General features: G+C 43.0%; 1 protein-coding gene across 1 annotated transcript in view; it reads left to right on the top strand.

Moving 5' to 3' along the window:
* nhsl2 (NHS-like 2) overlaps nucleotides 1-16,391 on the top strand; it is a 148,482-nt gene that overhangs the window by 124,534 nt on the left and 7,557 nt on the right. Inside the window, exons 5-10 of the mRNA XM_040141576.1 lie at nucleotides 748-997; nucleotides 10,392-10,568; nucleotides 11,815-12,934; nucleotides 13,070-14,234; nucleotides 14,420-14,729; nucleotides 15,853-15,964. Of these exons, the coding sequence (XP_039997510.1) occupies nucleotides 748-997; nucleotides 10,392-10,568; nucleotides 11,815-12,934; nucleotides 13,070-14,234; nucleotides 14,420-14,729; nucleotides 15,853-15,964 (3,134 nt within the window). The remainder of the gene's footprint in view (nucleotides 1-747; nucleotides 998-10,391; nucleotides 10,569-11,814; nucleotides 12,935-13,069; nucleotides 14,235-14,419; nucleotides 14,730-15,852; nucleotides 15,965-16,391) is intronic.

The following is a 16,391-nucleotide window of genomic DNA, read 5'->3' as shown; positions in this document are numbered from 1 at the left end:
AAGAAGAAAACTGACCAGAGATAATTGCGCATCTGTGTTTTTAAGGATTTAAAGCAGCATCTTAGATGATTGAAACCATCCACAAATATCTGCTTATAATCCGTGACCAGGCTGAATCATTATTCTCTTTAATCTCATTGAGCGTCAGTGTGTGAATACATGGAGAAATAATGTGATTTCTAAACAAAGAAACATTAGAGCTGTTTTTTTTTTGGGCTGCACTAATAAATGTTTTAACAATAATGATGGAAAATTGACTACATGTGTGAAAAGGGTAGTTCGCGGTGACAAACCCACGGAGCCTTATCGTCCAACTCCCCTCCAGTCCACAAAACGTGTTAGCCTCTTTCAGCTCATTGTTTTGGTTTTCAGGCCAGCAACTTTACTGTTCTGGTTCAGTCTCGACCTCTTTTGCAGCAGCAGCAGGTATTTGCTGGAAATTTAAATGGACTGAAATAGACAACTGTTTGCTAACACATTCACCATATCAATTTATGAGGTGATTATGTCAGAACTGCGCTGCCCCCAAGTGGCCAAAAAGAAACAATTACGGCGGCTTTAAGTTTGAAGAAAATAAATTTTTCCGGTCACATTTGGATTTGTGTTTCTCCAGTACACATCAGCAAGACAGATACACATGTGTTTTGGAAATCAAACTAACAACCTTTTGGCCTCTGTCTGAACCCCGCTGGACCAGATTGCTCACCGGGTCTAACACAACCGCCCTTCCCTTTCATCTTCCTCTAGCCGGCCTCCAAACAGCTCTACGAAGATGAAACCACCTCCTCGGTGTTTGGTCTGAGATCGGTGACTGACCCGTCTCCCTCGCCGTCCCCGTCCCCCTGCGGCTCAGATCGCCCCCCTCTGGGCTGGAGCAGTAACAACAGCAGCAGCAGCACCGCCACGTCTGCTAACACCGGACCGCCTGTCGCAGAGAAACCCCGCTGGCACCTGGGGAGACGCACACCGGCTCACTTCATACCACTCGACATCACAGGTACGATACCTAAACCAAAAACTCTGAGGACAAGTGGGGTAGTACTTGGAGTATGGAGCATGCTTTTAAGGGTATAATAGCTCCGTGTACTATTTGTATCAACATCAGATTTAAGCTTAAATTAATTCTCTTTCCAAATGAATTGCAAGGTTGTCTGAAAAGTACAAATGAAATTGCAAAGTAAAACAGGAGGATGTAACCTTGCAGTTCGCTGTAATAATGACCACATTCATAAAGCGCTGATGGAAAGGTATCTTTACGAGGTGATGGAAATATTGTTCAGGACTCATTTTTTGTGTTTTGCCCTTTATATAAAAATCACTGTAGCGGAGAGGACGGGAAAGGTGATAAAATGCAATGGATTCAAACGCATTGCGGTGGCATTATATTCGTCTTATCCAACGGAGCTTCCAGGACGTTTTCGTGGAAACAGAGTTAGTAAGGTTTCACTACATGGAAATTCTGGACGAAATCAGAATAGATAGCAATATATTCCCTTCATCTTGACTTGGAAGTTTTATAGTGTTCAAGCGATTAGTTGATTCATTGATCGACGGAAAGAAAAACCAACCATGACTTTGTTGAGTGATTGCGTTTTTGAGTCATTTAGGTCAAACATGAAATCTCACAGACAAATAATCCAAAATGAAATCGATTATCCACCAACACGAAATCCTGGTGGAAACCAATCAACATTTAGCAGCTGTCAGATTGCTCCTGTTGTCTGACTTGAGAATTCACACAATGTTATCTCCGAATAACGACTGTCAAAGTGAACTGAGCCGTAGCTTGAATATCTGGTCAAACTGAGGCTTGTCTTTTTTTTGCCAGTCATAACAGAAAAAGGAGTGGGGACTTTGTTCTAAACGCTTCACACCTCAGAGCAAAAATCAGACGCTGGAAACATTTTCCTTCAATGAGTTTCTGTGTCGTTCTCAAGGGAGTCGGTTTTTCCTTCGAGAGCCAGCTGTAAAAGTGAGTGTCATGGGAAATTAGACTGAAGGGAAATGCAAAATAAATGTGAATTTATGTCTCTTCAGAGGTCACATCAATGTAATTTGACTTTGAATTTCTACAGTCACTGCTTCATAGTTGTGCAAGTGATACAGGGAAACTCTTTCAGTCTTTTTGACTTTTACAGTCAGACTTGCTATGCACGACCCAGTATCACCGTCTCTCTGAAAGTGTTCATAGTCAGTTGATCATTGCAGACAGTGCAAACAAATACATGAGAAACACCTTGTACTCTTGGGTTCATTGCAGTAACTTTGATTTTGGCAGTATCTCTGCAATCAGAATTAACTCCCTAAATGCTAAAAATGGTCCCAGCGTTAGCTTGCATGTGCAAGCGTGTCTCCAAATTTTTTTGTAGCACAGTTAAGAGGACCAGTTTGTCGAGAAGTTGGGTTTTCTGAAATGTTTCAGTTTTTTTTTTATTTTCTTCAATGAGTGTAGACTGATGTTTAGAGAAACTTTGGGTGACATCCGCAGCCCTTGCCTGTATTGCCTGAGTTTAGGCAAGTAAAACTATCCTGGTTAAAGTCAAGGCAAAGAGGCAGGTGCGATTTTTGTTAAGTTGAAACACTGAAAAAAAAAAGTCAGGGTTCAGGTATTGATCATGGTTATGTACTAGTGTGACAATGATTTGTACTTGCTTACGTGAACGCGTAGGCTGTCCCCAGGTGCTAGTTTGCGATGTGAGAGAGTTGACTATTCTACCGATCCCTTTCTTACACTCACTTTTCCTTTTTAACTGTAAGAGAGAGAAAAAAATCTCATCTTCTTCCTCAAGAAATTCACACTCATGAAGCCATTTTTGAATGTGGGTGTAACAGAAACATTGTCAAATGTAGAGGATGTCTTTCACGAGAGGTAGAAAATCACTACTTTCCCTGATGAAAAGGACACATATTGTAATTAATGTACACTAAGATGATCCATGGCATCAACTCACCAGGTGAAAATTGGATGAGAGGTATCTTTTACTAAATCCACTTAAGTCATGAGGAAATGCTTGATTTTATCAATACAGCAAGAAACCGTATTTCGGTAGCAAAGCTCCAACATTTCATTCTTTGCAAGCAGGTTCCCTTGTTGCTCGAACAGTTTGCATATTCATGCCAGAAGTCATAACTCACAGGTTACGCTGGATGATGTAGACATGCAGTACTTTCACACACAGACACAAAGGTTCCCACTTGACACAAGTTTGAGCTTTAAGGGAGAAAACGCCGCAGAAACACGAGCTGACATCGAGAACATTTTCTTCTTATGATCACATTCGCTATCTCCCTCACCCATCTCTGTCAGTCAGCTTTGCTTGTTTGCGGCGTCTTTGAGTGTGTGTGTGTGTGTGTGTGTGTGTGTGTGTGTGTGTGTGCTGTCAGAGCTGTTAGTATGCAGTGGTCATCCTGAGCAACATCGTTCTGACACTCCAGCTTCCACTTGTCTTAACCAAGCCTCCTCCCTGTTTACTTTACGTGCATATGTGTGTGTCTGTGTCTTTGCACGTGTGTGCGCGCGCATGTGTGTGTGTACGTGTGTGTTTGTGTGTGTGTTTGTTTGTTTGCGTGTGTGTTTGGTCCTGGTTTTTGGCATAGCAACTGCTTTGTCACTGGGTGCCTCTCCCCTCCATCTCCTCATGCATATCCATTTTTAGTTAAATATCTCTCTGTCTCCCTCTCTCTTTCCCCTCTTCTCTCCCCCTCTCTCCATCTTTCTCACTCTACCTCTCTGACACTCCTTACCCACTGTGTAGAGGAGTAGATGGTCTGGTATAATGATGCATGCCTGTGGTGTCGTACTTAGTGGGTATTCCCTTCATTTAGAGAGAAAGACACAGGAAGGAAGAAAGACGGACGTTCTTCTGTAAATTTGTTGTTGACAACCAAAGCTTTTTCCGACTTCCCCTACCTGTCTGTGGCTCTAAGCCCCACGTACATTGGTTCCTTCTAAAGAAGTAACTCTATATAAAAACAAAAAACGGGTCACATATATATAGTTTCTTTTCTAGAAAAGGTTTTTGTAATTTCCTAAAACAGCTGGTCACTGTATTTTTCAGCAAATGTTACCCAAACAGGAGAAAATGATGCATTTGTCATAGGACTATTTCCAGCTGCGGACGAATACACGTTTGTTGTTCTAATGGGTTTTTTTTTTACAGCAGCAGGTTGTTGCACGTGGGACGGACTGATATTAAACTACCGTGCCCTTGTTCACGGTGATGAAGTACCCTGTCACCCAGCGCAACAGCGTGGCTCATTGATGTTTTCTTAGAAGTCATTTTTGGACAACAGTGGTGGTCTGCGTCACAGAGGAATAAGATATATCATATATCAGGCGACTCAGAAAATACTTGTTAGCAGGATCCATTCATGTTGATTATGGTCTTTTCATTGGTTTTGGTGAAAAGAAAAAAAAAAAACATCACCAGATTTATTCAGCTTGTTACCGTGACACCCAGGCTCTCATCCCTCTGCCTCTCTTTCACTCGGCTCTCTCGCTCTCTCTTTCTCTGTATACCAGCGCACAGGTAGCTTGCAGCCAGCTTGCTGTTGCCATGGTAACTCTCCACTCTTCCTCTCTCCTCCCTAAAAAAAAAAAAAAAAAAAAAAAGAGAGACAAAAAAATAAGCAGCAGTGAAGGAAAAGAAAGGAAGTGCGTGTGAGTGAAACTGAAGCCTGGAGGGGAAGAATAGTGGAGAAGAGGAAGAAAATGCAGTTTCGGGAAAGACAGGAGGAGAGAAAAGGAGGATGGAGGGATACAGGATGAAAGAATAATGAATGAAGGATAATGAGAGAACATTTTGTCACAGCTCCCTCCTCCCAATCTCCTTCCCGTTCCTTCTTCTGTCTCTCCGTCCCTGCGCATCTCGCTCCGGCAGTTTTCATGAATGACTTAAGTACTGTAAGCCGTGAAAATGTTAATGCAGCGCAGGCTGAGACAGAAAGGCTGAAGGCAGGCTGACAGGGTAAGAAATGTATCAATCTGTATTTATTTTTTGTTTTTTCAGAGATCAGTTTCTATCCTCTTGATTTGATTCTGGGGACATTTAAGTTGCTTCTGAGAAGGAATCAAATTGAAGTGTCTATTTTATTTTTAACTTTAGAGGCATGTAATTACATCACTTAAAGAGCCCCTGTTGATTTCTCATCATCAATGTAAACCAGTCCGCAATGTAACTGCAGACAGGCAGGGAGACTGTGTCACCAAGTGGGTTTCTTATGGATGTAGAACTTCATAGTTTCATACTGAAACACGAGCGTTTTGCGACTTTACGAGCACGAGCTCAAAGACAGGAAGGTAGGCCGGCAAACAGGTAGACAGTCAGTAAATTCTGAAAAAAATCACCCAACGTGTAGGTGCATATTTCGACATTCATTTGACATATGTGATTCTGATTGAAATGTTTATTTAAATGTCCGTTTAAGCAAATGTGTTTAATCAGTTGGAATCAGTGTGCAGGAGTTTTTTTTTGTTTTGTTTTGTTTTGTTTTTTTTAGTTCACTCTAAATATTTTCTGTAATTTGGAAAAAAAAAAAAAGAGTAAAGAATTAGGCCAGCAGGTAGGCAAGTAAATAGCTTGTAAATGTTGTCGTTTAGAGCAAAAAAGAAAAGAATATCCGACGATAAACGAGGCATTTTGTGGATGGACTTCTGAATGTTGCATGCTGAGAGTCAGCGGATGAGGCAGACAACTTGCGGATGTTGAGTTTAGCAGAGAGACAGACAGGCATTCGTGCTGCCGAGCTGCAGACGGTCTAATCCTCTCACTTTACCTTGAATGCCTCAGTCTACCAGGAATCTGACAGCGGGGCGGAACTGTTGAGTACTGCGGCAAATCCTATTGGCTCCACATTGTGCTATGTGTGACAAGATGACTCCATTACCGGGCAGCAATTTAAGTGCATCGCCAACTGGATCCAGGTGTCTACAGAAAGTCTACATTCAAAGTTCACATTCTTGTGTGTTCTGGAGCTTTCAACTGTATTACAAGGTCTTCATTAGGAGATATGGTTTGCTCATGAGTCGTGGAACTGTAGATGATCATTTTTTTTATGATTTTAAGTACCTCAAGGACTTTCTCATGCCCGCTGGCTTAAAATCTCCAGGTTCAAGGTTCATTCTTGACCTTGGAAACAGCAGCTGGCAAAACAGTCTCCGCTCAAGATCCACTTACTGCTTTAAACCGTATCACACAGCCTTCGTCGGCATTGTACGACATTTGTCCACTGCTGTTTCCAAGGTCAAAACATCTGAGCAAAATATTTTTCTTAATTTGTTGTTAGGGTTTAATTTTGATTAAAAAAAAGGCATGACAGGCTAATTACTGTAGCTAAGACAGTGATCAGGGTCCAACCCATCTACTTCCACAATGAAAAAGCTGCCTTGACAGCAGGCAAGGAAAGCAGTGAAGCCAGGGCCATACTGAAGAGACATTATGATGACTGAATCACTGTCTTGTCTCTCTGGTGAAGGCCGCTGATTGTTGAAATAGTCTCCATTATTTCTGGCTGCAGGAGTAAAACAAAAACTCTCACCCTCTGACCAGCGGCTTGATCAGAGACGAGGCCGATCGAGAATGAGGACAACGTTCTGAAAGAGAGACAGGCAGCAAATGTGACTATATGCACGTATGAGTGCCACCTGTTTGCTGCTCAGGAGTGTAAGCCCCAAAATTGTCATATTTACGAAGGAACTTATATTTAGCCCTGCTCAATGGGTGAGTCATAGCTTAGTCTCTGCTGGACGGCTTTAGATGCGTTGGCCCAAACACTCTTGTTACTCATGCGCAGAAGGGAATGGCCGTTGAATGGCACTCGGTGAACGAGCGAAACAGACAGATCTTTGGAAAAGGAGCCAGACAATGAATGACTGAGGCAAGTAGACTGTTGGAGAGATATGCAGATATAAAAGACAGGTGGAAAAAGAGGCAGGCATTCAATGAGTGAAGCAGACAGACGGGTAGAAAGATCCCCAAATTTTAAAGAGACCGGAGAGGATTTTTTTTTTTTTTTTTTAAATAAAATGATTCATTAGCCAGGGTTGACGGGGTCCCGGTTAAATCAGTGATTTAATGATAATCTAGCCAGGAAATTAGATTTTTAGACTTTCAAAATTTCTTTTCTACAAAAACTAATCAGCTGTTGGAGTTTAAGGACACTCCATGCCCTCCTAACTTTGATGATTAATTGGTGATATGCAGTCGAAAAGACTTCTACATGTCCAGGTTGAAACTGAAGTTTGCAGTGTGAAGCAGTTCCTAACTACGTGGTAAAATGTAGTCTACTTTCCAGGCAAACTGAGCCTACTTTTTAACTTAGACACGCTCATCTTTTTTTTTTTTTTTTTCACCTGCAAATCACCAGATCAATGTTAACTGTGAAAGTACCCGCATTTTCAGCGGTTCGTCTATTGGCTATGGGCTACCGCTTTGGAGCAAGTTGATATCACTGCATCAAAGTCTTTATTGAAGACTCTTCTTCCAAAATGATTTTCACACGTATCCACCGATAGGTGGGGCCACTTCACAGGGCTAAATGTCGGAATTATTCACCACAACTGAACTTGTGAAACGTCGTAAAGACTCCAGGCCAGGGATTGGGAATCAACCTTAAGTTAATTGTCGAGTGACATACACATAACATCAACAAACTTTAGCAGTTCTGTTGTATAAAAAAAAATCCCCAGTGTAACCATCAACCCCTTTCTCTCATTTTTACTGTCTGAAACTTAGTATGTTTTTTTGGAACTGATAATATACTTAGTCCGTCGTGTATCAGTACTACACGTTTACAGGTAACTAACTATCCATTAACCCTTAGCATAGCCGGGGAAAGTTATAGCATTTTTAAAGGGGCTTGTGTCTCAGAATATCATTTCCCAATCAGTGCTGTCACCACAGGCGTGGATGGATTACTGAACAGGCCTGTCGGGTACAGGCCCAGGGGCCCAAGGGATCAAATGGCGTCTGGCCCAGAGCCTCTCTTTGAAGTAAGTGTGAACATTTCTGGTTGAAATGTCAATCCAACAACTACAAAAAGATGCTAAATGGCTATATAGTTACGGAACAGTTACGAAGGGATGCAAAACAACCACAAAGATGAGTCAAACAATTGACAAAGAGAAATGACGACAATTACAAACAAAATGACGACAAAGAGATGCAGAATGTCCACAAAGAGCTGGATAAACAATAAACAAAAAAACTGTGATGAGATTTGCTCCGTCACAAAACTCCACATTTTGCCTCTCAAACTTTGTGTTTTGACAGCATTGCTCTGAAATTATGACCTAAAACGGCATCATTTAGCTTAATTAGTCGTTTTTTCTGCGAATGTTTAGTGCAGGGAATATTATCATCTCTCATTTGTTTGCTATTAGCTTGCTCTTTGGTCTCTCAGATAGCTCAAACATGTGTAATTCTGCGTTGCTCAGCGCTTGGATGTATAATTAATACACGCCGCGGCATCAGGGACACAACTAGAAACAAAATGGAAGGAGGGCGGTGTGGAGTCGTTTGTGACTATGAGGCCCTCAAGAGGCAACAGAAAGAGGCAAGGAAAGAGAAACGCAGACAGGTAGACAGACAGATGCTCAATGTCTCTGTACTTATGGGACTTTATGTTTTCTACTCTATTTGTCTTTGATTTTCAATTTGTCACATTGGTTTATAGTCTGCAAAAAAAGCATTTATTGAATTTGACAACACGGTGCTTGATTCATGAGGAAACAAAAAGCAGGAGCTCTGTATTACCAACACCCATCATTGTCAGTGGTTGTACAATAAATACTGTAATGTTCCTTTTAGCGGAGTTTGTTTTGGCACTGGTTGTGTAATGCTGGTACACTTTTTCATCAATTCAGCTTCATGTGATTCATATTTTGTTTTGACTCATTGATTTTTTTTGTACACCCCGGTTTTCACTGACTTAGAAACACAGAACTCCAAATGGCATCATTTCCTTCTAGGAGATAAATAAAAAGCACTACACTGCACCCGTTATGATTGTGGGCATAAAACATGGCTGATGGCTTAATAGAACCCAGACTGCACTGCATGTCATTGAGGTAATCAAGTAGGTACATGCTGCCTCCGATGACTCATTGGATAACTGTCTGCCCAGACAAGACATCAGAAGGACAGGAGGTGCAGCAGAACAGCAGGTTTCTCAGCAGCTTCTGCTAAAAGGCACTCTGGATTAAAACACGATGGCAGAAAATGTGAAACATAAACATGAAGGTTTATGGGGATCGTAAAAAGAAAGCAATGCTGTTCAAGCATGTAGCTCCATCGGCTGAATGTCCTTCTTTTTTTCATTTTCAACACATACACTTCAGTTGAGGTGACCTCTTGTTATTAAGTGCTGTTTTTGCCATTTGACAAAACCCGTTGGTTCGAGCAAACCTGTGGAAACTTTTGAGCACCAGTGGCCCGAAGTATCAGAAACTACGTGACAGGAAATCCAGACTCATTAAGTGTAATGTCAGTAAAATGCTCACATTCAACAAACCCTCCTGATGATTTAAACCAGGGATCTCAAACTATCAGCTTGGGGCCAGCTTTGGCCCTCAAAACATTTTCATTATTTGCGGTGTCAAAACGTGCATTATGCTGAAATTGCCTCGTGAGCCATTTTAGTAGAGTTAATTTCAGCCTTCCTGAGTGTTTTTTTTTTTTTTTACCCGTGCTTATTAGCAACCGGCCTTAATTTGTTCACTCTGGCCTTGCCCCTGGCTATTATTTGAGAATTACAGTAATGGTACAGTAAAGTGCTTTATCCCCAAGAATTTGAAAGAAGGAAAGAAATCGAAAGTGACAGAGAACATGGAGGTTAAGGTTGGGACAGAAGGAATAAGCACAAATTCAAACCAGAGGAATTAAGGCAAAAAGTAGGAGAAAAGAATTTCCTTACTGAACTTTTGCCAAAGCTTCATGGGGACAGTTTTGCAAGAAACTCATGCAGTCACATGCAGAAATTAAAATTGATATTCATGCAGGTGCAGCCATTGGAAATTTCTCTTTTTTTTAAAGTTTAGTGCTGGATGTTACTTAAATGCACACCATGTTTGACTATGTATGTTTGTTTTGCACTAAAATTACATTTTAACCTGAGTTAGACTAACTGGGTAAATGCATTGAGCTTAATAAAAATAGTGAATCATATTTGTCTTCATCGTCTTAAGAGATGTGAGCTCTACACCCTTTTAGGAACGTTCACGAAATCAAATTTTTCTCTACACATCTCTATCTAAGAAGAGTCATAATCTAATACCTTATTGCCATGTCAGCAACATGATTGGATTTAGAGTTTTATTGAATTTACTGCATGTCAAGTAAAATTAGTCTTCCCTTCCTCTCGCTGACCTCCCCGTTCTTGTTCTCCTGCTCCAGGTGAAGGAGGAGGAGGGAAATTCCACGGCGTCGACCTCCTCCAGCACTCCCTGTCCCCCTCTCCAGGGGACCACTCTCCCCACCAGCCCCACTCCCTGGAGCCTGTCACCGACACCCCCCACCAGAACCTCCCCCTGAGGAAGACACACTCTGACCTCGACACAACCTTACCTGCAGGTATGTGTGACCATTAAGGGAAGCTCTTACCCTCCTCCAAGGTTTTTTTTTTTTTCAGTTCCTTCTTTCTTGTGTTCCCGTGGTGTAGATCTCATTACTGCTCACATAAACTATGTATCGCCTTTAGCCAAAGACAAAAAAGAGAGAAAAGAAGGGACCTCAGGTACCAGGTCACCTCAAAATGAAATTTCTCTACTCATTAACTACTTAACCAATGTCAGCTGAAACTCTGGTGGCGTTGTTAGAAACCTTGAGTTTTTCTTGGCTACCGAAACACATTTAATTAATGATTGATTACATAAGGAATTTGGATGAATTTGATGGAGATCATTTTGTACTTTTTGTTGGCGCCGTAAGCTTCTCCCATTTCCTTTGATAACTTTGGAGAAGGCACAGATGGTGCTATGGCAGCTAACTTTTTGAACATTTTTGCAACTTTGCATTTCTGCAAGTTTTTAGTGACACAGAGGTGAAAAGTTCATATATTTAATTTTATTTTGAGATAAATTATTCATTTTACCTGCGTCTTTTGTGTTTTTGTGTCAGTTCCCATAAACATAGATTGGTTAGATTAAACTGGTTATGTTCAGTCTCCTACTTGTCTTAATCCCATATTAAACGCAGTCTCTCTGGCAGGAAAACAACCTAATCATTTCTCTTTCTGCTATTCACTCACCAAAATTTTGAATTCAACAAAAAATCCTACAGAGAATAATGTAAGGTTAATCATTTCTTTCCCCCGTATTTGCACTAACCTGTTTTGCTCAGTGAAGGACAGTGTTGCCAGCAGCCAGAATCTCGTCATGCCTATTTGGTTTATTCATTGCAACAGGGATACACAGTCATGGGGTATGAAGGGTTCAAGTAAACAGTTTAACCTGAATAAGGCCTTAACTGCAGGCGGGCGAGAAAAAGCAAGGATCTAATATGTATCCGACATTTCAATTGATTTTGTATTAAGAATGAAGATGCGCTTATATATTTCACCAATTTGTTCCATGCCCATGAGCCTTTCCAAACATTTCATATCCTTAATTTGAATCGTAATTCATTACAGACAGGATTAAAATGTTTTAAGTGTTGTTAAGTCGAAAACGGTATATAGCCACGCTAGCAGCTCTGTGAGGCTGTATTTGTTGAGGGGTTGTCTCTGTGTCTGGTAGTCAGAGCAAATTTGTCAGTCAGTTGAATTTGTTATGATCAGCTTAGCTGTATTATTTCTTCTTCTTCCCCGTGTCCTCCACAGATAATACCTTAGAGCAGCGTGCCCCAAACCAACTTCACCCAGGCACTATGGACCACTCTGGGCTGCTGTGCTCAAACACACCCTCCACTTCCTGGAACGGACCTAAGGGCTCCACCTTTTCTCCCGGAGCGTGGAATGAGCCTTACAATTACAGCATGAACAAAGGCCCAGCAGTTCCTCCCAAGCAGCACAGCATCATCGGTAATGCAGGAGGCGGGACACAGGACAGGGTGATGCTGGTGAGCTCAGGACAGACGTTGAGCTCACATTCCAGTTCATTCACGTCTGTGGCAGACCCTTTGGGGAGAGGAGGGAATATCATGCCAGGGATTTCGCTGGCAGCGGTAATGATGGGGAAGCGGAGCGAGACGGAAGGGGCTGCAGCGGATGGAGGGAGAGGAGGAGGAGGGGGGGGAGTTGGGGAGGCAGGGAGAGGGAGGGAGAGGTCAGCACGTTCCATAGCAGCACAGAACGCCTTCAAGTTCCGTGAGCGGTCCCTCTCCACGCCCACGGACTCTGGTTCCTTCTGCTTCACAGAAGGTGGTATAGGCCAACCAGATGGGAATATCATGGCTACGGGGAACGGGAATCCTTTGGCAATAACAGACCACCACCAACAGCATCACCACTTCCTGGGTTTGGGGGAAAACTATGCCCTCCTCTACCCTAGAGGGAGCTCCGAAGACAGTGCCAGTACCACCGATACAATCTCTGTCACAGCTTCGGACTACAGCGCCGATAGCCGCTTGCGCCTACGCTCCCGCTCCATCTCACTTAAAAAATCCAAGCGCAAGCCACCGCCTCCTGTGAGGAGCGTCTCTCTAATGAAGAATCTTGGAGAAGCCGAGGGAAGAATCCACCATGACAGTGGTCTTTACCGGGATGGCCGGCCGAAGAGCCTGCACATCCCCAGGGACCACTTCCCAGACTTCCAGCCTGATTTTCTCCTGCCCAGTTCATCTAGCTCCTCGAAACCCAGTGTTACTGAGAGGGAGCTGGGCCATGGAGGCAGCGACGGACCTCCAAGCCTGGAGATTCAGGCACCAGAGAGGGAGGGAGAGACAGAGCTGACCTTCCCCACTCACTGGCAGCTGGGGGAGTGGAAGAATGACCCCTACAGGTAGAGAATAAAACTACACTTTATGATCGCGGCAAGTATTGATTCTTAAGTATTTTTGAAGTTTGTTAGGTAAAGGATAGAAATGCACTGAGTTCTCTTCTCTTTTCTTCTCTTCTCTTCTCTTCTCTTCTCCAGGTCTCTATCAGGCTCCAGCACAGCAACGGGGACTACAGTGATTGAATGTATGAAAGTCAGAGGCAGCTCCGAGTCCCTTCTTGACTCTCCCTCCACCTCCAGAGCCACCTCACCCTCACAGCTCTCGATGGAAACTGACATCAAGGCATCCTCACCCTTCAAACCCCCAGGACTTATGTCACCATCAAGTGGCTATTCCAGCCAGTCAGAGACTCCCACCCCAACTGTTCCACTCAGTCAAGTGGCAGGTCAGGGGACAATAGGGACATCAGGGTGTAAGATGCGCCCAAAGATCCCAGAAAGGAAATCATCGCTACCATCACCCAAGGACCCAGCTGCAAGGTCTAGATTATCCTTTGAGATGCCTGGGAATGCACATCTGGAGCTGTCATCAATCAAGCCAAAGCAAAAGGCCAGTAGACGGCATTCTGACACCTCGACAGCTGCAAAACCAGGAAAAATCAGCCCTAGTTCTTCACAGGCACTGCCTGTGGTTACCCAGAATGAGCTGAAAACTGTTCGGCTTCGCTCTGTCTCTCGTGGTGACCTAGAGGACTTCCCTGATGGTGCGTCTGACACCATTGAAGAAGAACAGCACGGCCGAGACATAGGTGAAGTCCCAAGCCCTCCGCCCACTCTACCAAAACCCAAACCACCCGTCGCTGTCAAGCCCCCCTTGCCCAAGCGGCCCATTAACCTCCTCCTGAAGTCTCCTTCCCCCTCCTCTACTTCCCCCCTTGCCCTTGACTCACCCCCTGCCTCACCCGTGGACCGGCCTGTGCCCCTCGGCAACATCTACAAAGTCATGAAAAAACCCAAACCCAAAAAACCTCCACTGCAAACTTCAATAAGTCCGTCTGTTCTCCCAGATTCAAATTCCTCCACCATCTCCCAAACTGCCTATGATCATCCATTCGTCCCCCACTCCCAGTCCCTCTTTGATCTCCCGCCTCTCCCGGACCCCCAGCCTCTCCTGGAGGACCCAGCGTTAGAGCCTGAATTAGAGGCCAACCCAGAGATCCGGCTTGGACCCGAGGATGGAGGCTCACTCCCTTCTCCCTGCAGTAGCCAGGAGGCCCCGGTGCTACAGGACAAGAGCAAGACACTTCCCTCAAGGATGACAATCTCCTGTCTGGTAGACCTGTCAGACAAAAAGAAACCCAAGGTGATTTTTTTCCCCATGGTTAGGGTTGTTAAGTATGTCCTTGTGCTAGACAATATAGAAATACAGTTTATGTAGGTAGAGTTTGTCACAGTCACTGATGTCCTCATTTTTAAGTAATTGTTCTCATGTCTCAGGATTATTACTGTACTGAATTGATGTTAAAAAAAATTCTAACTGCTTTCTAGGTTCCACCTCCAGTCCCCAAGAAGCCAAATGTTCTGCTTCTTCCCACGTCAGTCCACTCCTCCACTAATGGCAGCACAGATCGACAGACGCCGCAGACTGACAGTCCTGTGGGCCTTCAGTCTCCTGTTGGAGTGTTCCCACCAGATGATATTCCCAGTTCTTCTAGTGTACCAGATATGCCAGAGGAAAATGAGAACCACTTGGGAACAGACGATGAGAGTTCTAAAGATTCGTCACTTCAGTCATCTCTGCAGGATTCCTCTCTCACAGAGCTGGAAGGGAAGATGGCCAGCACTAGAATTGGGGCAGGTATGATTATTGAGAAGAAGTCATAGATTTTTTTCCAGACTGGGGTCATATGGTATTTAGAAATTAAGTATAATCCTTTGTCTGCATCAGACATGACTTCCCATGTTAGAGAAAGACTTTCATTTTAACCTCTGCGCCTTTCTGCACCTATTCTGTACAGGCCACAGAGGACCAGCTGTAGTCAGCTTGGAATCACAACAGTTACAACAGATTCCAATGGTGACCCAGTTTCACAGTGAAATCAAAGGATCAAAAGGTCCATGGAAACTCAAACTGCTCAGATTTTCTGTTCCAATTTTCTGCTGTCCATCTGCATACTCGCTGTGTTCCAAACCCTTTACATTTGTGCCAAAATATTGCTAACAGATTTTGTTTGTTGCTAGCATGGTTAGCTGTTTACATTTGTCATCTGTTGCCGTTTGTGTTTAGCGAAAATATGAGTGTAATTTTTCAGAGGAGTAAACTGTTAATGCCAGTAATGCAATCTACTTGTCCATGGTCTCCCTTAAAAAGCTCTCTTTTACATGTTTTAGGTACAGCATATACAGTAAATTACTTTGCTAGTTACAGTGGGTTCATTTTGGTGTTTTTGTCTAAAGATTAGCTGTACGTGCACTTACATATTAATCATAATTTTCAAGGTTGCTTTGACAGAAGCCGTGGAACTCCTAACCTTTTTCTTATCACTTCATATGCATGTGTTTAATGATAGCCTGTCAGCACTGCTCCATTTGATTAGGACCCTTCCCTGCTGAGTTTGATGCATAACCTCCTGATTATGCCAAAGGAGATTTCTCAGGTTTCGGAGCAAATCAAGCCCAATTGTGCTCTAAAATTGGACTAAATAAAAACCCACTGTTTGTAACAGTTACGATGACATTTATAATTATTATCTCATTATTACCTGATTGTGGATGTAATTGAGTCCGACTTACCTAAATTGCAAGGAATGTACACATGTTTTATGAATATTGGCTTTGGTAAAACAACCACAATGCCAGAAGAAATGTACAGATATGGTATGTTTGGCACGACAAAAATACAGTTTATGAGCTAAAATATGCCATTTACAGAAAATATATTTTAATATGACAGTTAAATATGATTTCTCTGTCTTGTTCAGATGACTCCAATGAGAAGACAGTACTCCACATCGCAGAGGAAACAGATGATGATTTGTTGGCCAGCACACCTACAACACACACCACCGAAGACCTTTTCACGATTATACACAGGTTTGAACATGCAAACACATATTTCTAATACACATTTCAGACATACAGTACTACGACATTCAGAAATATATTGTGGTACATACAAACAAAGATATTACAGCAGATGCCTTTCTTCAAAAAGCTGTTGGAAAGGTTACAAAGTGCATCACAGCCTTGTCTGCTTTGACAGTAAAACCGTACTCTCACAGCATAAATGTTCTCAGCCATCACCGACCTTGCCGGCTGACTTACTATAACCTAAAGCATGTGAAGAAAGATGCATTGTCTAGTTGAAAAGGTGTGAGGCGGACAGAGGATAAGGTTTCCCTAGCAACGGTTACATGTACAGTGGGTTACTGCACGACCAGTGACTCTTATTTTTTCCTTTTTTCAGAATCTCTCACGCACACACGTATGGATGCAAGCACACACAGAGAATCACACAAAA

The sequence above is a fragment of the Xiphias gladius genome, chromosome 12 (genome assembly GCF_016859285.1).
Source record: "Xiphias gladius isolate SHS-SW01 ecotype Sanya breed wild chromosome 12, ASM1685928v1, whole genome shotgun sequence".
Lineage (NCBI taxonomy): Eukaryota > Metazoa > Chordata > Actinopteri > Istiophoriformes > Xiphiidae > Xiphias > Xiphias gladius.
The sequence above is the reverse complement of the archived record's forward strand: the minus strand, read 5'-3'. Positions and strand labels throughout refer to the sequence as shown.